The sequence below is a fragment of the Pituophis catenifer genome, unplaced genomic scaffold (assembly GCF_029215685.1).
Source record: "Pituophis catenifer annectens isolate HBS135680 unplaced genomic scaffold, rPitCat1.0.hap2 SCAF_2, whole genome shotgun sequence".
NCBI lineage: Eukaryota > Metazoa > Chordata > Lepidosauria > Squamata > Colubridae > Pituophis > Pituophis catenifer.
In genome coordinates, this window is record NW_027256882.1 from 75313095 (window position 1) to 75340684 (window position 27590).

The 27590-nt window shown below is 35.3% G+C and overlaps 1 protein-coding gene across 2 annotated transcripts in view; it reads right to left on the bottom strand.

Annotated features, from left to right (window-relative positions):
- The window catches only part of CACNA1D (calcium voltage-gated channel subunit alpha1 D), a 225277-nt gene that overhangs the window by 51830 nt on the left and 145857 nt on the right, over positions 1-27590 (bottom strand). Inside the window, exons 15-30 of one of the 2 annotated variants that reach the window (XM_070936969.1) lie at positions 25465-25579; positions 23825-23894; positions 22193-22259; positions 20663-20810; positions 20086-20215; positions 19654-19713; positions 18156-18262; positions 16793-16880; positions 15910-16017; positions 15687-15739; positions 15028-15174; positions 14359-14560; positions 13811-13969; positions 10808-10918; positions 7974-8057; positions 7565-7648 (exon numbers count right to left, since the gene is read on the bottom strand). In XM_070936969.1, the coding sequence (XP_070793070.1) occupies positions 7565-7648; positions 7974-8057; positions 10808-10918; positions 13811-13969; positions 14359-14560; positions 15028-15174; positions 15687-15739; positions 15910-16017; positions 16793-16880; positions 18156-18262; positions 19654-19713; positions 20086-20215; positions 20663-20810; positions 22193-22259; positions 23825-23894; positions 25465-25579 (1733 nt within the window). The remainder of the gene's footprint in view (positions 1-7564; positions 7649-7973; positions 8058-10807; positions 10919-13810; positions 13970-14358; positions 14561-15027; positions 15175-15686; positions 15740-15909; positions 16018-16792; positions 16881-18155; positions 18263-19653; positions 19714-20085; positions 20216-20662; positions 20811-22192; positions 22260-23824; positions 23895-25464; positions 25580-27590) is intronic. The other variant, XM_070936968.1, reaches the window with a different exon arrangement.

Genomic DNA, 27590 nt, shown 5'->3' on the forward strand with positions numbered 1-27590 from the left:
TGGTAACTTTAAAGGCACATCTGAACTTAGATGGATTTATTTATTTATTTATTCAATTTATATGCCGCCCCTCTCCGAAGACCCAGGGCGGATGATAATTCATGATTTATAAAAAATTATGCTTCAGTTTTCATCATTATTCTGATTTTCTCATAGTACAGAGTTCTAAATGCTTATCAGCTTCAGATAAGTCCCTGTTTTACAGGGTTGGTCTTCCGGGTGCGCTTCAAGGTGTTGGTGACCACCTTTAAAGTGCTCCATGGCTTAGGGCCGGGGTATTTACGAGACTGCCTTCTGCCGCCAATAGCCTCCCACCGGCCAGTTCACTCGCACAGAGAGGGCCTCCTCAGGGTGCCGTCGGCCAGACAATGTCAGCTGGCGACAGCCTTCTCTGTGGCGGCACCTGCCCTCTGGAACGATCTACCCCCAAAGGTACGCACGATACCAGACCTCCGGACTTTTCGTCAGGCCCTGAAAACACATCTATTTCATCTAGCCGGGCTGGCTTGATCCCATCCTTTCGGTTTTAATTTGTAATTGGTTTTAACTGGGTTGTTTTAAATTGATGGCCAAAATTATTTAATGTCTTTTAAACTGCTTTTAAATTTTATATGTTATTTTTTACCGTGGCTGTTCACCACCCTGAGTCCTGTTGGAGAAGGGTGGTATACAAATTAAATAAAATAAAAAATAAATAAATACAGTCTATCCCTGCCTTTCCTGCCTTTGTGCCCTCTAGATAGGATGGAACTGCAAATCCCCAAATTCAATCTGGGAATTGTGCATTTTGCAATCCAGGTAATTCTGTAAGGTATGAAGTTGGAGAAAGTTAATCTATATTATCGTACAAAAACATTTTTTGAGAGCAGTATAAGTTGTTCTATGTTCAACAGCAAATTAAATGAAGAAAATAAAAACTGAATAAAAAGTTCCAGTGACGATCTGTTAATAACTTTGTTTCTTAAGAGACAATATGAAACTGAGAAATTTTGAAATTTTAATAGTTGTGTGATTGTATTTTTAAAGGGAAGAGAAACCACAAATGCAACAACAAGGGAGCAAGAAATACAGTTCTTATAACAATGTTTGCATGTATTATCAAATGAGTATTGGTCAAGAAATCATTATGAAGCATAGGCAGCATATTGCCATAGTACAGAGCAGATGTACTGCTGGCAATAACATTCTGGTATGATAAGGCTAATAGCACTTACTATCCATGGGGGCTTTCCATTCTCTGTGGAATTCAAATTACCACCTGATTGGGAACAACTGAGATAAAAGGTTGCTTTAACATCTTGAACATTGAATTGGTTCCTGGGGACAGCAGAAGAGCACTGGATTATAGATGTCTTTGACGATAAAAAAAAAGATGTTCCCACATTCTTAGGAGAAAGAGTGACCTATTGCTCTACCATTACTTGAGAGCAAATACGATTTTCTTGCACTGAGAGACATAAATTTATACAGACTACAGGGCACAGAGTGAGTTAATTGCAATGGTAATAAAGATAAAAGTCAAGAGATAGCGAGAGAAATTCCCAAATCTCTGCTTCATATGGCCAGCTATCTGAATATAAACTGTTACAGCAATGAAGTTACAATTGGAAAACATGCTAATTAATTACTGGCTAATGTGCATAAGGTACAGACTCCTAATATTTAGACTTGCTAAGAAAATGGACTATTTGGTCCTTACTTTATTAAAATATTTTACCAAAAGCAGTTAGATCACTTTGTAATCTGACTACATAAATTTGTATGTCCACTGAACATATGTATGTCCACTGAAAACTACTGTTATTTGGCATACCCCACAGGCAAGCAAAATACATGCGTGGAATTACTGTTACATGCTTATTGTTTGATCATTTGGGAGTGTTTGATTATTTGGGGGTTGTTTTTAGACAACAAACCTGAATATTAATGCATGTTTTCTCAGGATAATCTTCTTATATACAGTGGAGATTAGACAACCATTCTTTCTTGACAAAGGTATGATCAAGAGTCTAGTACAGTGATGGCTAACCTTTTTGCTGTCGTGTGCCAAAAGTGGGGGGAGTGTGAGGGAGGGTGTCGCGCGTGCCCACACCCATAATTCATTGCCCCCTGCCCCCCCCACACACATGCGCCCAGTAGGTCCGTTTTTCACCCTCCCCAGGCTCCAGAGGCTTTCTTGGAGGCTGGAAATGGCCCTTTTTCCGACTTCTGGTGGCCCAGAAGGCCTGAAAATCAGCTGGCTGGTGTGCGCATGCGTGCTGGAGCTGAGCTAGGGCAACGCTCACGTGCCCACAGATATGGCTCCGTGTGCCCTCTGCGGCATGTGTGCCATAGGTTCGCCATCACGGGTCTAGTAGCACCTTTTCAGACTAACATATTTTATTAAAAGTCTTAAGCTTTTGTGAAGTGTCTCTTCTGATTTCTGCTACCATCAGTTAACATGACTCTATTTTTACTATGTCTTTAAAATAGTGGTTCTCAAACTTTTATTCACCACAGACGCTTTTTAAATATCTTTTGTGGCCATGTTCCATGGCCACAGGCCCCCAAGACTTAACTCAAGATTTAAATCATAAATTTCTTCAAGCCTTCACGGACCCCCTGTGTCAACATCATGCTCCCCCAGGGGACAATGGACCACAGGTTGAGAACTACTGCTTTAAAGGACTGAATGCGCATAAAGTGTTAGGATGAAAGAAGAGTTCTAACTTGGATTTTACTTGAATGTCTAAATATGTCTCCAAGGACTCTTCCACAACTTTTTTGTGTTTGCATTTTGCATTATATTTTGTATATTAACATCTCAGCCTACAGTTTTACAGGTCAATATGCTGTAATGTCCTTTTATGTGGATTTTAAGAATCTTTGTAAACCTATTTTTAGAAACAAAAAAAATATGACACATCTCTTATACTTATCTTGTCTACACAAAAGGCAGGAGAGATGTTTAGAAATAAAATAAGGAGGAATGATTACTTGTGCCTGCTATGTATCATTCATTTTCCCCCTTTATGCTATAAAATATTAGTCTGTTACTATTGGAGAGAATAGTGTGATATCACGAACATCCTATTTATTTGTCAAGGGTAAGGAGTGCTATTATCTAATCTCCACATTTGGTTTTACAGATAACTGATATCAATTTGAGTTCTAATAAAATGGCTTGTATCTGTTGATATTGCTAATGTTGCATCCTGTTTTCACAAGATAGCTGTAGCTGCCAAAAGGAAATGAATTTACTAAAATAATTTCAGGTTTTTTAACCTGCTGGATTTATAGATGTCATATATTTTGTAATACCACTGGATTGCAAGGTATACACATTTATTTAGATGAATGGATAGATAGATGGTAGATAGATAGATAGATAGATAGATAGATAGATAGATAGATAGATAGATGGTAGATAGATAGATAGATAGATAGATAGATAGATAGATAGATAGATAGATAATACATCTGTAGGTAAAGATCCACATTTAAAAAAATTAAAATATATAAAAATCCTCTTCTCGAATCTTGTGTCTTATTTTACTTTTGATTGCATGTATCTATTTGTAGCTTCTGTTTTCAGTTTCATATCTGGATGAATTTAAAGTCTTTTTGTAGTTTCTTTGAATACATCATTTATGTCTCTGAGCTTTTAGACATCTTTGGAATAGGGAGTGCAGGCACATATGAAAAATATCAAGAAGGCAGTTCCAAGCATGTAACCAAAACGCTCTTCTTTTTTCTGTCAGTTGTGAATGCAATGCATGTTTTAAAGGGGACAAGATTTTCTGCCATCTTGCCCTGCCTGAATGCACTCGGGGAAGAAAGTTGGGATATAAATTAAATACATAATCACAAAATAATTTTGAAAAGTGGCACAGAATTGTTAAAGCTAAATAAATCTTGTGCAGAACTGCCTCAAAATATAGCTGGTATACTTGAAAGGCCTCAGCAGAGAAATAGCACACCTAGTAGAATCAGGATTCCATAATTTAACTTCTTACTCCTACTACTCCTAAATTTCAGATGAAATCTACCTTCCTGTAATTGTGGCCCATGAAATCTCGTCATGTGCTCAGTGCTGAAGACAACATTGGAAACAAATATAAAGCTTTAGTTTTAAAAACATGTCAATATTCCTTGATGTTCCACATTGTTCAGACTGCATGCTGAATAAAGTTTTTATCATTATATTTTAGGAAGGACACACGTAAAGTGGAACATGTCCAAAAGAGAGAAATCAAGGATAGTTAGGAACCTGGGAGGAAATATAATGAAAGGGTTGCTATATAGAAAACAGGTCTATGTATTTTGGAACAACAGACAGTCATGCACTTTGAAATACCATCACCCAACAGTAACCAAGGAAGAAAAGGAAATAAGGTACAACAAGAGGATGTTTCTTGATCCTGATTACATGATATGCATATTTTGGGATTGTGGTTACTTGCGACCCCACGTAAGGAAAAAAAATCTGATTTTATTGGCAATGAGTTGTTTATTGTTCTTACTTGACAAGAATCGTATCTCATAGCAAACATCCCTCCATGCTTTATGAAGGATTGGTAATCCATCACTCAAAGTAAATACCATTGAATACATAAATATGAACCTCCTCTTTCTTCCATATCATCTTGATTTTAAACTTTGTTCTACTGAATCAGACAGTGTAAACAAACAATGAACATGTTTTTAAAATAGCCATCCAAACTATTTCTCAGCCTGACATGTTAACATTACCATAAGTTCTTATAAAGATAAGTATGTCCATAGTGATTTTTCCAAAACACTTGACTTTTTTTTCCCAAGTAAAAAGGCTAACTAATTGCTAATACTAGTTTTGGAAATCTGGCACAACCACAGATATTTGACTGTCCAAGAATAAAACAGAGACAGTATAAAATATATTTTCTAATTGTTTATACTTCAGAACATAAATTTCACAAAAAAACTCACCACCGTAAGCCTGTAATATATAATCCAGAATGAATCATTTAGATCAGTGTTTCTCAACCATGACACTTTAAATCCTCTGGATGTCAACTCCCAGAATACCCCAGCCAGCTATGCTATGAATTCTGGGAGTTGAAGTCCACATTTTAAAGTGATCAAGATTGAGAAATACTGTTTTAGATAACTAGAGCTAGCTCTTAAAAATAAAACAAACATGAAGACTAGTGTCAGCGCCACTAGATAAAACCAGAGTAGGAAATCAACTCCACAAGAAGGCTAAAAGTACTTCTATTGGCTACAACAATAGAATCTTGCAAGTCTGATTGTGCTATATCTTCTCTTTTTATAGTTCAGTGAGTTAGGGAGGCTTCTATCTGAGAGGCCTCTGAATCTTCTCTAGCTGTTTGGACTTAAAAAAAGTTTCAGCTCTTTCTGCCTATGTAACCCTTTTCACACATCTCGGTCAAAGTCATTTGCTTACTCCTTATAGCCAGTTAACAGAAGCTCATTATTGTTTGATCAATTAAATCAAAGAAGCAATTGCCCCAAATAAACATGAGGCATAGGTCCTTAACAGATCAATGACACAAAACCACTTTGCTTAGCGATCACAATTAGACCAGAAACTATGGTCACTTAACTGCCACAGTCACTAAGCAGAAAATCATGTGTCTGTGACTGGCTTATGACCTTATTTCCCATTTGTGAACCACCATGGTCATTAAGCAAAACATTACATGATGGAGACTTCCTCCTTATCTAGTAACTCTTTTGTTATAAGCCAATTGCAAAGAGCCCAAGTGGCAGTCAATAGCTATGAGATGCTGCAATGCTATAAATGTGAGGATTGGTCACTAAGCAATTTTTTTTTCATCGATGTGACTTTGAACAGTTGCTAAATAAGGCAGTCAGTGAACGAGGACTACCTGTACTTCTTCTCTGTCTTATGTTCCAATGAAATCAGGGAAGAACCTGCCTGAATTCATTTGAATACTACCTTGCTTCCCAGAACTTAAGGAAAGTTTCAGCCCTCTTTGTTTATAGAATGGTTCTTGCCTATTTCTTTCAAGGTCATCACTAGGTCAGTATATTCTGGTGAAGCTATAATAAAAACCTCTTTGTTTGCCAGCTTTTGTACAGACACAGGGTTTTTTTTAAATGTAAGCATACTTCCTAAGGACAACTGAAACTATTTAAAGGATTTACATCAACTGTCCGCATGCCAAATAGATAATCACAATAACTCTTCAATAAATTCCATCAGTTCTGCAGCCAAAATTTGAATCTCTTGTCTGAGTATCTCTTTTAAAATCAGGATACAAAACTTCAGGGATTTTGAGTTTAATCCTGGATTAATTTGAACAATCACAATATTTCAGTCACACCTCTTTTTACAGTATGACGATAAAATAATGAAAGAAAGTTTATTACCACAATTCTGAGTTCTTTGGAAAAAAAACATAGTGATAAAAAATATAGTACATAAATTGTAGCCACACACAATGAAATGTAGACATGTACAACACTGAGTTCAGAAACAAATGCCTGATCTTCTTGTGTCAAGAAGCAAGCAGAAGAAAAAAAGAATTCAAACTTCCCAAGATGATCTACTTTTGTTCAACAAATCAGATAGTTTATTTGTACAAATCAGAAGCCATATTAGCATGTCTCCAAATCCAGATATAGTTGAGTTGAGTGCTCTGAATTCACTAAAGGAAATTTCAGGTAGTATTGGATTATGGATGAAGCAAGATGAAACTAAATAGCTTATCCAAAATTGTATCTATACCAAGACCATTCTTGGTATACCCAACTTAATATTGTGAATTTCTCAATTCAATATTTTAAGATTAGATTTAAAAAAGTATTATAACAGAATAGTTAAGAAAGGTGTGTGTGTACGTGAAACAGACACATATAAGTAATTTGGAGCTTGCTAAGTATTCCCTTCCCCTGGACAAATGGTATTGAGAGATTATAAATAATTAGATATAGATTTATAACATAAAAACATCTATGTTGAAAAGCTTACAGCTGAGCTTTACACTCTAATTGTAAGCAAGCTCTCCTGTATCAATAAAATTTATAATTCTAGTTATAAAATGTCTTTACTGAATTTGTGAGGCCACTTATAAAATATGATTATTAAAATTTGGATAATATATCATTTTTTTCTGTTTGCAGTACAACCTAATTTTCTTCGCTTTCTTCCACCTTGGTCCCCAGTCTCAAATATAGCTCTCTGCTAATGATGCAGATGTCTCATGGATAGCAAACTGAATCAGGTCTATGCAACTTGTGACCCATCAAAGAGGTCACTCATTGTGCTTGAGGAAACTTATGTTGTGCAGTTGTGACCATATGGTCTTTTGAATGTGATATCTCAATTTCCATTAGAAATCTTTGTCATAGGAATATGTGACTAGAATTCATGATTCCTCTTTTAATTTTGGGGCACAGTCTTCAGGTATTACTGTAAGAATGACAGTTTCCATACAAGGCATAAAAATCCATCTCTTAATAGAAGGGGAAAGGATATATAATTCTTCCAACTACTCTTTTCTACCCTGATGCTAAATGGTCAGCCATTACTTTGTATGGGGAGAATAGGGTTACTTACATTAACTTCGGTTATAGCAATATCAACGACGCTACCAACAACAATTAAGGCATCAAAAGTGTTCCATGCATCAGTGAAATAGTGCTGTTAGGACAAGCATTCAGTAGCACGAGAAAACAGAAACAGAAAAGAAAGAGAAGAAAAGGACAGTGTTATAACACAGAAACACAATGTACCAGTACTGCATCTTTCCATCTCAAATCTGAGAAAACGGGAAGCAAACTATGAATTATGTCTGTCCTGCATTTGGAGTTAAGAACATATCCAAAGTTCTGTGACTTGTCCAAATAACATAATAAAAGGGGGAAGGGAAAACAGAGGTAAAGAAAGAGCTGGGGGAAGAAGAAAGAAAGAGAGAGAGAGAAAAACAGCACAGTGGGATTGCGGGTGTTTGCTGGGAAATACTCACATCGGCTTCACTGAGAACGATGTCTACTATGCTGCCAAGAACGACGAGGGAGTCAAACGAGTTCCAGGCATCACTAAAATAGCCCTGAACAGAGCAGGCAGGGTGCAAATGTTTGTAATTACATATGAAATGTCAGAATATTTGTATACTTCTGTTTAACTTTTTCATAAACAGAAATTACATCAAACAAAAATGTTGTGGCCTCATAAGAAGAGAATAAACAATATTGCCTACTAAAGAGAAAGGCTTATATGTGACATGATACCACTGCCATGTGCCAACAGAGTTCTGCAGCAGATGGTTTATGTTGTAAATATGGACATAGGGTGCTGACAGTATAAGCAAAGAATATCTGCACTCCACACTGTTCCAATGAGGCTTCACTACGAATTAACATCAACTTCTACAGTAGTTATAGTTATGGATGAGAACTACCACAAGCCCCATCCAACTGATGTTGCCCAAGGACACCAGTTTGCCATCTCAAGTTTAAGCTGTTGGAATACTCATGGACACCTGAAAGCCTCCCTCACAAGTCATCTTTCACTGCCCAAATGCATCTTTCATAACATATACTGAAAGAATGGCTGCCTGTGTAAAATGCTGGTGGGCAGAACAATTCAGAGGAGAATATTAAAATCTAATTATAATTTCATGCTTCTAATTAGCTTACTTCTGCAAACTAATATGTTGTAACACTAACCATAAATAAAGAAGTGTTCAATAAGTGTCCTGTGTGTAGAATTATGTTTTAAGCAGAATCACTCCAAATCTCACCATGTAGATAGGATCGCTATGGTTTACACAGTGCCAGACCATTTTCCATCTTGGTGTTTTTTGTTTTTTTTTGAGTATGTTTTTTTCTAAACTTTGGCTGTGTTCACATGGCATGCTTAACTCATCATTGGTAGGGTTAATGGTTAGAACACCTATGCTCAGCCATAGGTTAGAAAAGGGTAGTTTTAACCTAAAATAGAGCCAGGATAGTTGGAGTTTGCCAACAGTTTTAAAGACAGTTTGGTAGTAGCTGAGCTTCCTACAAAGATGGCTGCACTTTGGGTAGGAATGGTTTGGGTCAGTTATGTGATATTGTCTAATAGTTTTGAAAGGTTTCCAAAAGGAAAATTCTCCAAATCTATTCAGAAGGGCTAAGGATTAAACCACAGATCTTCTGCCTGAAAGCAAGCATCCTAGCACTAAAGTACGATCCTTCTGATATTGTGTATGATTAATAATGTCCAAAATGTATTACAAATTGAACAAAGTCACTTTGACATACAATATAAGAAATTGTAAGGATAAGTGTGAAACTAATGGGCAACACACAGATCCAGTGGCAGTTTAAACGAGTTTATATGACTCTTTTAAAAATAAAATTCTCTGGGCACTCCAAAATGCTTGCCAATCCTTAACCAGAAAATACTTGAATGGGCCCCTGTCTTACTAAGTCACTTTAAGATTATTGGAATTTTAAACTGCATGTCACATATTTATCAAGGTACACCTTTCCCATGCTCAATATTGTTTTCAGCAATGTGTAGGGGCAAAGCAAGCAAATACAAATAAGAACACAAGTGAAAGAAATCGAGATGATTCTGGAAAAGGGAAAAATGCAATATATGGACAAGTCACAGCAAGTAAACTTGCATCACACATCTCATAACCTTCATCACTGCAATAATCGAAGATGAAATTACTTACTAGGTATCTTTTCTTTTTTGGCACACAAATCTGATACAAAATGGCAAGGGAAAATAATTCCATATTTAGTTACAGAATGCTTGGTTTTCATGACCTCATGAACTTTGCAAATAATTTATGGTATTCAGCTTTTTTAAATTGGAAAACAAGTAGTGGGATGGCTTGGAGCATAAAGCATGATGTTGTCCCCCACTCCCTCATTGGTTAGTTGCAGGGCTAAACCCCCAATGAGTTCTGTGAACTGAGTATGCCCATCTGGAAAAGAATTCCTAAATTCAACCAGCTACTGACAAAGTTGAGACTCTTGGCTCAAAAGACATTTTGATTCCATAGGTGGCCTTATATGGAAGAGCCTGTCTTCTAATGGAGGTTCATCTCCATTCAGCAGGTGGATATTGGAGGACCAGATTTTCATCAGTTATGAGAGATGACATGGTTTCACTCCTAGTTCAAAGTATAATTCACTATATGATGAATGTCCGAAACTATTATGCATCTACAAAGCCTGGGATCAGATTCGATCCATAACCAAAATAAAAATCTGATAATGGCTTAAATCTAAATTGTTATTTCGGAATAATAACTGAGAATGTTAAACTACTGAATTTGAAAAAAAAGTCATGTTAAATTTCTGGAGTCCATTTGCTTATTTGCAAACTGTTCATAAGCTACACTGCTTCCAAAATGTGTCAGTGCCTACCTACAAACATATGCCTGATCTATTTGCCCAAATTATATTTTAAAAATCTCTGAAATATGTGACATAAGAACACTGCCTGTTTTGTGTTATAGTACTACAATAGTTAAACATGCCTTGACATTGACATTTGGGAATGTAATATATGTTCAGAACTATCAGAAAAAAATAGTGGATTTATAACATTAATATACTCCTTATTTATATATTACCAGCAATACATTTTAAAAAAAAGTTTCTACATTTTATTTCCTGCAGTTGCATAAACACTGTTATCAGATTTAAGATTTCCAGTGAAGATACTGTATTTCTCATAATTAACCATGAAAAACTTACATTCACCTACTTATGTGTGTGATCTAAGCAAAAAATACTTGTAAATTAAAAAGAAGCAACTAAAAAAGAAATGCTAATTAAATCCTACATAATCTCTTACCTTCGGTTTAAATGCAATGAGTTTCAGAACCATTTCAACAGTAAACACTGCAGTAAACACCATATTCAGAATATCCATTGCATCATTAAAAAGTTTAGACTGTCCATAGTGCTATGAATAAAACAAATGAGAAATTTATTAATATAACTAAATATTTTTTCAGGCAATCAAAATAAACAAAACAATACATCTCTAACACCCTATTGCAAATCTTGTACTAAAAGGATTAATATGAAATCCTATGTTGTTAATACTTCACAAGGAGAAGTTTGGAAAGTGTAGCATAAAGGCTAAAGCCCAGGAGATGGTGTGTCCCTCCTTAGGCACAAAAGCCAGCTCTGTGACTTTGGACCAGTCATTCTCTCTCAGCCCAATCCACTTCACAGGGTTGTTGTGGAGAAAATAGGAGGAGGAAAATGTATTAGCTGTGTTTGTCACCTTGAATTATTTATAAAAAATAATAAAAGTGAGATTAAATATAAATAAACAAACAAACATATGGCAGTCTCTTATTGCCCAGCTACAAATAGCATTTATTTGTTGTCTCTTTCTAAATTTACTGTAAAATAGCATATTGACATCAAAGTAAATTATTGTTCCCTATAACAAGTTATTATTTCTCCCAATATTAGGAAATAATTGCTCTCAACATTTATTAAGTCACCCTTCCCTTTATTATTAATCAAATTTATTTATTAATCAAATTTCTATACCGCCCTACTCCCGAAGGACTCAGGGCGGTGAACAGCCAAGATAAAATACAGATAATACAAATATTAAAAAAATCCCTTAAAATTATTAAATATTTCGGCCGAAACACAGATTAAAACACCCAATTTATAAAATCACAAATTAAAAAATTTAAAAAATTTAAAAGATAGGAGTTAGGCCAGGCCAGCTTGCTGAAAATATATTTTTCAGCTTGCTGAAAAATATTTTTATCTTAAAAATATCCTTTTTCCTAAATCCAATTGTTCTTTACCTCCAGATCATTAAAAAGATCATTAATATTGATATTAAATATCAATATCAAAGATATTAAATACGGTAATGAAATTAAGTTTGCTCTTAAGCAAGATTTTTAAGCAATTCTCAAAAGCTATCTTAACATTAAGTCATGATTTCTTTTAATCAAATAACGTTATTTGTTAAAGAAACCACAATGCCTGGCATAGCATATAAATTCAGGTAAAACCTGTAACAAGGAACTGACTAGCTTTGACCAGTGTTAAACTGGAAGCTGGCAATTGGCTGGATTCATATATTGTGCTAAAATGCAATTTCTTTTCATTTTGGCTTGTTGAATAAGCCAGAGTTGCTTGATCCATATATAACCCCAATCCATAAGCAATGGTTTACAAACCACAATGGCTGGGTTCATTAATGCCTGTAGCAAGCCAAGATGAGACAAAATTATTAAAGTGTGCACTATGACATCACAATATAAGCATTACCTTTTCATACTGCAGTAAAATTGCAGACAAGTACAGGTAGTCTTTCACTTACATCACAATTGTGCCCAACATTTATGTTGCTAAGTGAGACAGTTGCTAGGTGAGTTTTGTCCCATTTTATGACCTTTCTTGCCACAGTTGTTAAGTGAATCCCTGCAGTTAAGTTAGCAACACGGTTGTTAAGTGAATCTGGCTTCCCCATTGACTTTGCTTGTCAGAAGGTGACCCCTGAATAGGACACTGCAACCATCATAAATATGAGTCAGTTGCCAAGAGTCTGAATTTTTGATCATGTGACCATTGGGATGCTGCAATGGTCATAAGTGTGAAAATGGTCATAAGTCACCTTTTCAGTGCTGTTGTAACATTGAGCAGTCACTAAATGAAATATTGTAAATTGAGGATTACCCCTATGCAAAAGATTGGGCTTGGGGTTATGACACTGTAATATTTCAGTGGTTTCAGTGGTCGTTCCCCTTGTTCACTGATGGATAGGTTCACAGACATTCTAACCCTAAAGCAAATATGATATCTTAGTATGAATTATGAACCCAGGCAGGGTAATGGTTAAGCATTTGTTCAAGGACTGGTTGAAGGGAAGAAGCACACAACTAAATGCCTGCTTTAAATAGAAGGATTAAATATACACAACTGCTGTTACATAGGGAAATTTAGAAAGTCCTCATTACTCAGGCTTGTAATTTTGCTTCCATTGTTCCTGTGCAAAAAGTTTCTCATTTCAATTAATTGTCCAATCCTGAATTCTAGTGAATGAAAGCAAGAAAGTTTTATTGGAAGTATTTTATTACTATTAGTGTTTTAAAAATCCCTTATGGACATATCCCTTATAATTGTTTCTGAACAATTATAGGGAGGCCTGGAGAATTTGATGACAATTATAAATGTGGCCAAAAGTATCATTGCCTCTCCCTTTTTCCAATTTGCTGTGAAACAAGTTGAAGCGGATACAAGTAAATGGTATACACCACTCTTCATTCCACAGTCGATAGAGCAGACATTGTGCTTTTGATGTATGATTTAACATATTCTTGTAGCAATAGCAATAGGACTTAGAGTTATATACTGCTTCACAGTGCTTTACAGTCCTCTCTAAGTGGTTTATAAAGTCAGCCTATTGCCCCCAACAATCTGGGTCCTCATTTTCCGACCTCGGAAGGATGGAAGGCTAAGTCAACCTTGAACCTGGCAAGACTTGAACTGCATTCTAACCACTGCGCCACTACAGCTCTTGTAAATAATAAAACTAAAATTAAAAGTAATTTTCTTAAGATTTTAGTAAAAAAAAATAATAATTCCAAAACTATAGATGAAATCCACTGTTGCATGCAAGAATACTTTCTGAAACTTTTCTCTGTGCCATCTTGCAGTATTCCTAAATCTGTAGGGAATGCTAATCATGTGCAGGATAATTCTAAACAAACAAGTATAGAGGATGATTCTAAATAAGGTGAGAGAAACAAACTAATTGTAAAATAAAATGACCATTCCCAATTTCCTTAGGAAAAGTGGCACCTTGTTTCACTCCTACCTGCATAGCCAAGCAAAGGGTGTTGAGCATGATGAGGACAAACATGATATATTCAAAGACAGCAGAGTTCACCATATACCAGAATTTGTACTGGTAAGGATTTTTTGGAATGTATCGACGCAGCGGCCGGGCTTTCAAAGCATATTCTACACACTGACGCTGAAAATAGTAGAAATATCAACATCATAAACAGGAACTGCAATCTTGTCCAGAACTATCTGTCTGTGATTTAAGTTTTTATTTCAGAAACAAATCCATTCGTTCCATTGTATCAATAGTTACATCCCATAGGCAGGGCCAAAAGGAAAGATCTATTCCAAACATATAGTGGAACTAGACTGTAGTCACAATGTAATTGTTAAATTCAATGCTTAAAACTGGCTCTTTGTATCAATAGTTACATCCCATAGGCAGATCCAAAAGGAAAGATCTTGGCTCTTGGATCTGTAGCTCAAAATTTGCTTAGTAACGGCAAGGAAGGAAACATTAGAATTCTGAAAATCATTATATATTTGATTATAATATTTAAATAGGTGCTGCTTTATTACCTGATTTTTGTCAAGTTCACAGTTTTTGTATTCTTGTTCTCCCTGTTCTTGGAATGTGACAATGACAAAGCCAACAAATATGTTCATCATGAAGAAAGCAATAATAATGATGTAGATGATGAAAAAAATAGAGATTTCCACTCTGTAATTGTAGACCGGTCCTACATTCTCTCCATTTGAATCTATAGCTTTATAAAGAAGCCTGCATATTAAAGACAAATGAACAATGGATTCTAACATCATGAAAACAGCAATTTCTAATTCTGGTTTCAATATTCAAAGGTATATTTTAGAAGGAAGATCCTTTTCTGGTCACTGAACAAGAGGGCAAGATGCCTGCCACTAAAGTATGATTCAAAGCATATTCAATATTATTTGCAAAGTGAGCTGTCATCCTGGTGGTAGCATCAACAATGGAAATGTAATGGACTAGTAAATATTTTCATCATATTTACAGTCTGTTTAAAATGTAGATGTTCATTTTCCCTTCTCCATTAACAGTATAGCTCTGTAATATATTGTACCTATAAAATGGTACATGCTCATTACAACAAGGCAATAGTATTTCTAAGAATCCCAGCCATAGTCTTCCTGAAAAGAAATCAATTACCTCTGAAAAGGTTACCCAAAACAAAACAAAATAAACTCTTTTGTAAATGATACACTTACGCAGGCCAGCCCTCAAAAGTAGAAACAGTAAAAAGAGCCATCATAGCAGTAAGGACATTATCAAAGTTGAAATCGCTGTTCTGCCATTGTCTCTCTCTCACCATTGGACTGTCCATATCTCCATCTTTATAAACAATAAATATTCCCCTATTGAAATGAGTTGGGGAAAAAAATAGTTACTAGGGTAACTGACAATTATTTTAAAATTTCTTTCTATGTTTCTTAAAGTGCACATATGACAATCCTTTGCATGTTTTAGTAACTCTAATTAATAATGGGGTATCTTATAGCTCACTAAAATATTTCAACCTTTGGAGGTGTTTCTATTGTATTTATATGATTAGCAATGATAATATTACCTAGTTTGGGTAATGAAACATCTCCAAGAAAACAAGAAAGCTTAGAGAGCACCAAGATATTGAGGGGTACTGGGCCCAAGACAGAACCTTGGGATACCACACTGCATGCTTCCCTCGTAGGTCCATTGATGACATTCAGTTCCTTTTGGGGTCTACTAGCTACTTGAAGATTTATATTCCATCACAAGTCTGAACTTTAGGAACTATATTGCTTCTCAGCAACATTTGGAGACCCAAAAGTTTTTTTGCTCTCTAAAAATGCAGATTTTAAAAATTTAAAAATGCAGAAAATATTCTTACCGGCAGTCCACAGGATTTTGCTTTGCTTCATCTGTGCATCGATAGAATTTTCCCTGTGCATAAAAAAAGCATAGCGATAGACTCTAGAGCACCATTACTATTTTAAAAATGTTCAAGTATCTCCGCAGAAGTTCAACAAGCCTCATGAGGAATGATTTACAAGAGCAATTTTTATGTATCATTTGGTTTTACTATGCTCTGGATTTTTTCCCCTTGTTCTTACCTTAAAGAGCTGGACACCAATACATGCAAACATGAACTGGAGTAGAGTTGTAACGATCATAATATTACCGATAGTTCGAATGGCAACAAAGACACATTGAACAACATGCTGTAGAGAAAGAGAGAGGGGTGTGGGGGGGAGAGCATGAATCAGTTCAATTTTCACTTGGTATGTAATCACTATGCTTAATAAAGTAGCACTTCATTTTTAAGGTATCAATAAAAGGTTTCATTTGATATTTTAAATTATACCTTACTATTTCTATACTCAGAATAGGGACACAATAGAAAAAAGACACCTTACATTCCACAAATGCATTCTCACTATTAAACAGCATATACACATAAACAGCATATAAAGAAGCTAATAATGCAATATTAAATATGTCTAAAACAAAATTTCTTGAACTTGAGCTCAACAAGGTGTATTCCCAAGGAATATAATTAGGATCTCAAACTTTCATTGCTAGAAGATATGAAAAAAAGGATTTCATTCCTAGGTAGACTAAGAAATTAACATCTCTTTTAGATAAGCTAACATCAAGGATTAAAGTTCAAGAAATAGGATGAGTTGATGGGTGTACAACCAAACCACTACTGGAATTCAGAAATGGGAATTATGAAGAAATCAAGACAAAAGAGAAAATACAGGAATATATGACAAAAAGCCTATTGGTTAAAAATATTTGGAAACAAATAAAGGCATCATTAAAACCAATTGAGAAATATGAGGCTCAAAATGATACAGATGGATTTATTTGAGCTAAAAGTCCCCCAGGCATTCTTAAGGTAATCTCTGTTGAGGCAATTGATATATTAGACTCTTACTATAGTTTTATTTATAAACGGAATATGCACTTTTCAAAGAAAATTCAAATAGAAACCTTAAGTCCTTTTGCTCTGTTAATAGCCCTTAATGGTCTTAAGACTCTTAAAACTCTCAGAATCTTCACAACTGATATAGCACTTGATCTAGATGAAAAGTAAAATAAATAATACATTAGCTTGACATGACTTAATGCTACTCAATTAATATAATAAAGTTAAGTAATACTCATGCATATAGCAGCCCATTAATTCTAAAATTTAATTTGTTTCCAGAAAAAATACTGATAGGTTTTTATTCCCCTGTTGTTCTACATCTCCTTGATGCAAAAGAATCTCTTGGAATGGATAACACCTTAGTAAGCCATTCATTAATACTTAATTCCTAAGTAAAATGAATAAAATGAGGTATATGGCAGCACACAATTGGTCCCATCCAGGTTTTTAATAGATACACAATTTTTCCCCCTCCAAACTTAAAAAAACAAAACAAAAAATTTCCTCAATTTTTGTTGTTGTCTTATTTATTTAGGTAATACATGCATAGAAAATAATAAAAATATTTGCATTTTTATTCCTTAGTCTACAAATGATAGATGACTTATAGTAATAATAAAAACCACAACAATACAGGTAGTCCTTGACTTAAGAACAACTGTTCCCAAAATTTCTGTTGCTAAGGAGACAGTTGTTAAGTGAAATTTGCCCCATTTTATGACCTTTCTTGCCATAGTTGTTAAGTGAATCACTGCAGTTGTTAATAACATGGTTGTTAAGTGAATCTGGCTTCCTCACTGACTGTGCTTGTCAGAAGGTCACAAAAGGTGCTTACATGACCCAAGGACATGGCAACCATCATAAACATTAACCAGTTGCCAAGCATCTGAATTTTGATCAGGTTGGTCACAGTGTCGCAAGCGTGAAAAACAGTCATAAGTGTCTTGGACGATCACTAAACAAACTGTTATAAATTGAAGACTACTATTAATCCTCCTTTTGGTCTGTTCTTTTACATTCGTAATCATCCCTCTTATTTGTCCCTCAAAGGAGTTCCACAATAAAAGTACAGTATAATTAAAATGTTAATAAAATAAATATAATCCCTAAATGACAACACATTGTGAAATATATTATAGGTAATATCCAGTACAATTGAATAAATGTGATCAAAATGAAAAATCTGGACTCATCTAGATTGTAATAATTTCTAAGTTATTGAAATAGAATTCTAGATATTGCAAAATACCTATGACTTTTTTTTCTCAAAATACAGAGAAAGGGAATGCAATCTATTAGCCGTCAAGATTGATACAGGATGCTAAGCCCACAAGATATGACAATTTCCATATGATCGGAGAAATAGTACTGTTTATATTCAAGTCATAAAGGAATAAAGTAAAAAACAAAATGAACCATACTTACTGAATGCCAAATGACACAAGGGAAACACCCACTACCAACAAGTCTAGCAAGTTAAAATAATTCCTGCAGAAAGACCCTTTATGAAGGAAGGCTCCAAACACAGTCAGCTGAAAACATAACAGTTTATTTATTTATTTATTTATTTATTAGATTTTTATACCGCCCCCTCTCCCGAAGGACTCGGGGCGGTGCACAGCCAAAGTTAAAAAACATACAATATAAACAATTTAAAATACGTTACAGTTTGAATCATTTATAGGTTCTTTACAAGATATCTGCAGAGGATGTACCGTATTTTTCGGAGTATAAACTGCACCTTTTCCCCCCTAACAGGGAGTGAAAATTTAGGTGCATCTTATACACCAAATGTAGCCCCGCCCACCCACTGGCCCCCACCCTTTGGCCTCTGCCTCCCAGCAGTTACCTCCTTGCAAGCAAACAGCAAGAAAAAACATTTCCTTTCAGCTTCAGCACAGCCTAATTAGCACAAGTTGATTGGATTGGCCTCCTGACTCTCAGCTGATTTGCTCTCAGCTGTTTTGCGCAGGACTCTGCTGGTTGCTGCAAAGAGCTAAATTGCTGGAGCAATTTTTTTTTCTTTGTGCTAATCAGACTATGCTGAAAACGAAAATGAAAGTAAAGCAGGATGTTTGCTGCAACGAGGCAAAATTGCTCAGAGGCAGAGGGAGATTTCTTTTTCTTCTTTTCCTCTCCAAAAAAGGTAGGTGCGTCTTATACTCCGAAAAATACGGTATGTTGCTTTCTATATCATTCAGAATGCAAAGAAAAAGGAGCTCCCTCTGTTAATATTAGAAATCTTGATCTAATACTATATTACAGCATTTTCAAACTTCACTCAATTACTAAATAAAATTAAAATATCAACATCTCAAAAACAACCATATGTTCACATCATATAATCACATCATAACTATTTTTTACTTTCGGTCCTATCCACTTTTTTGCAGAGATGTTCCTCAAAGGCCAACTGTACCTTTTGGCTGCAAAAAGGTTGCATACTCCTGGACTTAAAATATGGAAAAACACTGTTATACTTTGTAAGAACATAGTGATATATGTTCTTGAAAAGCATAACAGTGCTTTGCAAGAACATAGTGATATACTATTTTAGCTCTATGTAAATCTATTTCACAAAAAAGTAATGAAAAATAACATGTTCTCCCTCTGAAAATTTTAAGTTCTTTTATGATCTTTCTTTTTTAAAAAAACGAGAAAAGGAAGGAGGGAAATCCATCATAGAGAGAGATGTTTTCCTTCTTCTGACAGATTTTAAAAACAAAAGGGTTAAAATAAACTGCCAAATGGATGATAATGATAAAAATGAACTTCTATATGCACCCAAAGATTTGAAAAGTATATTAAAAAGTTAATAAAAAGTATCCTATCTGCATAAGTATATGGAAGGTAAACAAAAAGTAACAGACTTTATTGCTAAAGTTGTGTTTGAGTTAACAAGGATCAATAAACAATTAATTACCTTTAAAAGGATTTCCACAGTAAAGATGGCTGTGAAAGCATAGTCAAAGTAACCAAGTATCTGCAAAGCATAACATGCCACAGTGAGATATTTATTTACAAGTGCTTATGTTAGAATTTACAATTTTGTATATATATTCATATATACATTCTAAAAATACTGTCTTCTTATGGGAGTCTTATGGAAAGTTTTTCAACTTTCAAGTCTACTATATGCCTGGGATTTCCTTATGGTGTCTAAGTTAGTATCCAACTTCCAAACGCCATTCAAAATCAAGCCTACTTAGCTTTTTTTAAAGATCAGCCACATTTACACACACACCTGAGCTACATGGTGCCATCTTTTGAGATGTTCATGGACTAGTTCACTTTGAAAGACACAATTTAAGAAGATCATACATACAGATTGATTGTAAAATCTATTTTTTCTTACATTATTACGAAAAGAATGACTGCGAATAGGGTCTTCAGCTGCAAGGGAAGCACTGCTGAGCATGATGAAGACAAGAATGAGGTTGGTAAAAATATGGTGATTGATTAATCTATGACAACCCACTCGAATCCTGAAGAACAAGAAAAGAAAATGGAATATTATGTTACGACTGGCAGGTTAATTATTTCTGAATTATAAACAAAGGCAAAAAATGCTCATCTGAATATCACTAATGTGGAAATCGGTTACTTTATTAACTGTGTTGATAATTCAGCAAAACTATAAATGTAATAGAACACTGCATGATTTCTATTGTAAAGCTATTATATGTTGGATAATATTAAAGCACAATTTGCAACATTTCCATTTAAAGCATCCTCGTTTGGCATGTTTAAAACACAAATGTTTCACAATCCTGCTAGGACTTCAATTTAAAAACAAATTCCACGTTAAAAAATATTTAATTATATGTTCAATCTTGTGCTAGATAAATCAGCAGAATCTTTAGTTGTTATGTGCTATTATTTTATTTGGAGGAAAAATTGTTTCAAGGTATATGCTTTAAAAGGTTATTTACGGGTTTGTAGTGCTGAAAATAAAGAAGGAGCTGCCTTCAGGAATTGGTGTCATCTTCTCCTTCATATTAAGTTCAGATATTCTTCGGGGTCGGGGACCTGCAGGAACTTCTGGCTCTTCTTCTTCCTCCTCTTCTTCCTCTTCACCTACTTTATAGTGAAACTTTATTTATTACAAAGTAAATTAAAACATAATTCTGAGAAAACTCCATGTTCAAAATAGTCAGCAAGATCTAAACATTAAATATAAATATATATGTAAATGTTAATTGAAAGAACATTTCTGGAACTTCTCAACAGTATATAGTACAATTACATTGTCATGCTGAAAAAATGTGACATTAGCTCTATAGCTTCTCTATAGCTTCTGGCTGACAGCAGTGCTTTTCGACGACCTGCTCCTTCCTTGTTCTGAGTTTAAAATTAGTTATTTCATTATTAGAGTAACTGACCAGGATTCAACAGATTAAGAAAGAAATCAAACAATTTCTATTTCAAGTAAGATGAAAAACAAACATAAAATTCCACCTATATCATCAAAATCGTGAAAACAATGTATAAACAATTTCAGCGAAATTTTCCACATTTGGGGAAATTGAGTCATATTAGTCTGACAGGAGCAGTTGTAACCTGAAATCAATCAGAACTGATTGGGAACTTCACCTTGTGGGTCTTTTCCCACAAGGGCACGATCTTAGCTCATTGGGAACTTTTATATTTGCCCTTAAAATAGCTGTTGGGAAGGCACTGAAACATGCTAATATCAGCACTCTTTGGAGTTTAGGAATGGTAATGTATTTAAATATCTTGTTGGTCTGAATGACAATTTGAAATCTATTCATTGGTAAAACCATTAAGTTGTACAAAGGTGATATAATGGCTTCTAACTATTGGTAAATCCTCTGCAGATTCCATTGCAACTCTAACCTTTATATTATATTTTTCTTCATTAATTAAGGCTAGAAAAAGCTAGAAATATATTTTAGCCATTTGGCCTTTTGTTTCTGAATACAACAGGAAGAAGGGTCTTGCTTTGGGGAAGAAGAAATTATTTCAGGAATAACTTTGATGGTGTTCGTGGCTGAATATATTTTATCCAATTTAAAGGTATGCAGAAGATATTAGATTGGTTATAAAGATTATGTAAACCAAGGATTACTAGTGCTAGAATATCTTCAGACCTTTTTTCATTTCCCCAGCCCCAAAAAAGGCTTTTTTAAAAGTCAGGGGACTCTTGAGAATAGTATGGGACCATAATGGAGGGAAATAATTGCACCATTCAAATGGACACTGTTTGCATTTCTTAGAATGAAAATGCATAGCTTCAGGATAATATTTATATGTGTGTATGTCGGTGTGTGTATACACACATTAGATTTAAAATTCAAATTATATAATCTTATAATTCGGCACTATTATATATTTTATGCAAATCTTTTTTTTTAACCATGTTAATGAAATTGGAGTTTTTCATGTTATGGCACATTTGACACAATAAGTCTTTCTGCCAGTGTGCAAAAGTGAGCTGATACCTGGGATATCACAAGCTGGATACGGATCTTTGTCTTCTTCTTCTTCTCCATATTCATTGATTGTAACCTCAAGTAACAGAAAAGTAAACATTTCAAAAAGAGGAAAGTAGCAGCATAAACTGGTACAGCTTGCTAATTTCAGGCCACTTCTTCATTTGTTTCTTTCATTTGGAAATGCCCAATGTTACAATTTTTTAAATCAAGAATTCTGGCTGAATAAATAAATGAATGAAATTAATATTAATCCAGAGTGTCTTGCAGAATCTATACTAGAGATAATCTAATATCTCTATCATTAACTCAAACAGTTGGTAATTTTTTTCCAAACCAAACGCTTTCACTTAATTATTGTTGAGACAGATGAAGTCTTACAAACATCTGGCAGCCCATTACTATAAAGCTCGGAGACCACCAAGGACCCCTGTTATTATAAAGTCAGGATGTAAATGGGAATCAAATCTTCATTTAAATATGCATTAAGAAGAAATCAGGGCCAGCTACGATATATATCCATTCTACCCTCTACATTTATCACAAGGAGATCCAATAAATATGAGTCAATACAGAGGACAAGGTTGTTAGGATTAGATGGGTATCTGTGTATTCCTGAGCTGAAGAGCTTCCTTATAAAGGAGGAACAGATCTTTTTTCCCCCAAGTTTTTTATTTTTTATAAAAATGTCAAATCAATGCATGAGCAGTGTGGCACCTGGGTGCCATACATTCCAATACAAACAAAACTGATCAAATTAAACATTATTCTTACATTCAATCGACTTATGTAATTCCCATAAGAACACACATATATATTAGGTTACAGTTTATCATTTATTCAATTCCACCTATTTCTCATTATTACTTTCATTTTATCAAATGAAAATATGATACATTGATATTCTCATTATTTCTATCACTTAGTCTAGCTTTTAATCATATCACCCTATATTAAAAAGCTTTTTCTTTCTTTCCTGTCTAACTTCTAATCATGTCACCTGTCTACAAAAAGAGAGAAAGAAAAAAGAATAGAGAGAGAGAGGGGGAAGGAAGAAAAGACAATTCAAAACAACAGCCAAGAAAAGGAATCATCCAGGGGTGAAATGCTACCAGTTTGCACCAGTTTGGGCAAACCGGTAGCTGCGGCAGGTGGTTTGGAGAGCTGGTAGCGGCGGCAGCACAAGGCTCTGCCCCTGGACATCATTACTTCCTGGTTTTAACCAGGAAGTAACCTTTTTTTTTACCCTCTGAGCATGCGCAGAAGGCTTTGCGCATATGCAGAGGGTCCAAAATTGAACGCAGCACATACACTTCCAAACCGGTAGGGAAGATAAATAGATTTCACCCCTGGAATCATCCATCCATCGTCTCTTGCCTGCTTATACTTTAATTGCTGTGCTTTAAAAGAAAGAGGGGCAAAAGGAAAAGCAAGTCAAAAACAACAATAAAGAAAGAGAAAAAAAGGAAATTACCTACCAATTGTCTCTTGCCTGCTTTGATACTTCAATTGCTATGCTTTTTTTTTTTTTTGACTCGCCTCCCCCATTCCTCTCTTAAGCCTCCATCTATATCTATTTCTTGGATGTCCGATCTAGGTATTTCTCCTTCCTCTACCCAAGGAAGAGCAGATCTTAAGTACCTTAGTATCCTTGGACTTCTTTGGTTCACCGTCTGGTTTGTCCCCCTTTTTAGCATCCAAACTCTCTTTTCTACAAGGACCATAAAAACAAAACCATGGGGAAAATTATAAAAGATCCAGAATCATTGTCAATTAATGATTGTAATGAAACTGGAAAAATAATATTTACAGCAGAAGCAAAATAGAGACAGAATAAAATTTTATCAGCCTTACTTTATTTTGCATTATGTTAAATAATATTGCACAATTTAGTTTCACCATTATTATTTCTTAGATGGGTGTGAAGTAAAACATTCAGAGATGTACTCATAACTTAAATATTGTAATACATAAAATAATGTCTCTTCCTATTTTACTATGTATTTTACAGTTCATGATAACATTCATTCATTCATTCATTCATTCATTCATTCATTCATTCATTTATACCATTAATATGGTGCACCAAAAGATACAGAGAGTGAAGGCAAATGCAGACCTTATTGTCATGCATAGAAGATTACATTTCTCCCTGTATTTATTTTATTTATATCACATCTTTATTATTTTCGTAAACAACTCAAGGTGGCAAACATCTCTAATATTAATCATTATCTTTTAATGATCCCATAATCCCTTGCGGGGTAGGCAACTGAATGGAGCTGAGTGATTGCTGGCCGGATGCCCTTCCTGTCACCAATGCGGAGTTATATTCAGCAGGTATATTGTCATCGTGTCCAGAGAGAGAAATATCTGCCTCTATCTAGGATCAAACTCACAGCCTCCTGATTATGAGGTGAGAGCTCCACCTCTAGGCCACCGCACCACTCAAACATATCTAATACTAACAAAGGAGAATATCTGTAGCTCAGGATTGAAATGGGAGGGGGGGTTCCTTGGTGTTCCCTGATCTTGGTTGTTTTAGGTATTAGGTAATATCATCGGTGCTAGCACCTCTAGCACTGGTTATGTTATCTAGTTTGGGTAATGAAATGCCTGAAAGAAAGCAACCAAGCTCAAAGAGCACCAAGGACCTCTCATATCTAATATTTCTTCTTCCTCCTATTTTCCCCAGAGCAACCCTGTGAGATGAGTTGGGCTGAGAGAGAGTGGCTGGCCCAAGGTCACCAACCAACTTTCATGGCTAAGGCAGGGTTACAACTCCCACTTTCTAGCCTGGTGCCTTAACCATTAGACCATACTCTAATACTCTTGATGGGAGAGGTGGCCCTAAATTCAAATTACATAACAGACTACGGCCACTCTGATTTTAAATTGTTCAGCAGCTTCCCCTTTTTGTTTTTAAAATCCTATTCTTCTTCCAGATGGATGGGTAAATGGATGCATGGACAGATGAGGCAATTTCTGAACACGTAATTGCAGCAACATTATTTGTAGTTTGTGCCTCATTTTTTACAACCATTCATACCCTGACGATTTGCACATATGGATGTATTTTGGTAGAAATTCTTTGAAAGAATTCTTTCTATGCCTATATGTTTTGCAAATAACATAATAATAAATTCCTTGGATATACAGTGTACTTTGCACCAGTTTTCTACTCTTACTTATACTATCCAAATTTTCTCTTTCAAAAGAATGAAAAGAGAAAATGAAGAAAACTACAAAAATGTACATATCTTGGGTGATTTTGTCTGTACCTGGCACTCTTTTTTCTCTCCTTTTCTTCAGCTTCTTCTTTCTGAGCTGTGTTCAGACTTTCAGCATCTGCCAGGTTATCAACCGCAATAGCCAAGAAGACATTTAACAGGATATCTAATTGAAATCATTTTAAGGATACTAAACAATCAATGCAAGTTCTCCTGTTAGTTGGTTATTCAACAGTAACTATTCAAATGTGACAGCTATTTTACAATTTGACTTGGAGGTTCCTTGCACAAACCAGAATAAAAGGACATTTCCGTTTTATTTTTATTTATAGAAGTATGAATATAAAACTCTACAAAATTCAAAAAACAGTTGCTGATTTTCATGCCAATTTGTTGTTCTCATAAACTCATTTTTTCCCCCAGTAGCTTTTCTTCTCTGACATGGAAACATCCCCTCAAATTCACAAATACCACTCACAGTGTCTTTTGTTCTTCAACCTTTTCATCTTCTACTTTGAATGATGTCATCAACTGCATCCAAATCAGAGGTGGGTTTCAGCAGGTACTGACCAGTTCTGGAGAACCGGTAGCGGAAATTTTGAGTAGTTCAGAGAACTGGTAGTAAAAATTCTGACTGGCCCCGCCCCCATCTGTTCTCTGCCTCCCAAGTACCAGCTGATCGGGAGGAAATGGGGATTTTGCAGTAACCTCTCCCTGGAGTCGGGTGGGAATGGAGATTTTTACAGTATCCTTCTTCTGCCACGCCCACCAAGCCACGCCCACCAAGCAATGCCACGCCCACCAAGCCACACCCACAGAACCGGTAGTAAAAAATTTTGAAACCCACCACTGATCCAAATATCTTGCAGTTTCTTGCATTTCCTGTACTCTTAATCTATTTACTCCACCTTCATAGATTTGTTTTGAAACTTTTACATTTGTTTTACATTTTTTTTCTATCATGGTGCTGACTTTTACTTATCATCTGGATGGGTCTATCAGTAGATGGTTTTTAGTTGGTTGCAAACTATTGGAAATATGCTGTTTTGGGCTGAATTTGTAGCCTTCCAAATTTGAGCTCTGAATAGGCTGAGCAGAACACCCATGGAGATTAATTTAACAGTAGTCAGTAGGATCTAAAAGGATCTTGCTGAGAGCACTGGATTGAAAATCAGACCTTACTCCCACAGATGAGTGCTGGGCAGGGCAAGCTTGGGATCATAAGCTTTTTTGGGAAGAAATGGGAGCAGTAGAGACAGGCATGTGCTTTGTGCTTTGAAGTTCGCTACCAGTTTCAGTAGTATTTCATCTTAATTCGTATTACTGTTTTTAAAATTATTTTAAGTTGTATATTTATTAGTTGCTTGAACAAATGATAGTAATTTACTACAGAGGCTTATCTATCTGATTACTTGCCAACATATGGCTCAGTGGACTAATTGCAATAATACTAGAACATGATTTTACCTAGACAAGAATATAAAGCTCATGGTTTTAACTGCGCTGGCAGAAGAATAAAGGAGAACAACCACTGTAATAACTGAGTGATTTACAGGAAAACAATAATTCCTCTATTGTTGCAAGTCCAGTACAGGTGGAACTATTGAATTCCACTTCCTCTCAGTTGCATGCCACTAAAATGAGTACCATTACTGTGTGCAAAGCAACACTGTGGGTAACAGCCTATACTTTAGGAACAAAAGGGAAAAAAACGTGATTTTTCTCTCATTTCTGATAAGCTCAAAATCCAAAGCATATGTGATGATCTCAGCTGATGGTGAGTGACTTTTCCTTTATTAAGAAAAATGTGGATATAAGGGTTCCTTTCCTTTCTGTCCACTGGCCCATGAGAGAGAGTTTTAAGTTTCTCCCTCTCTCTCTCTCAATAACATATTGAACTTACTTAAGCCTAACCTATGGCCACTATATAGCCAAAACCGCAATATTCATTTGCTTTTTTCATGTTTCAGGGGGGAAAAAACTATAAAATGTGAATAGCAGAAGGAGCACAATCAGGATTAGGCATGCTTGGGCGCTATAGGCTGTAGCATGTTTCTTGTTCCTGGATCTACAATTCATAAGAAGGGAAATACAATACTATGTATTGTAAGCAGGGGTGGGTTCTAAAATTTTTTACTACTGGTTCTGTGGGCATGGCTTATTTTGTGGGCGTGGCT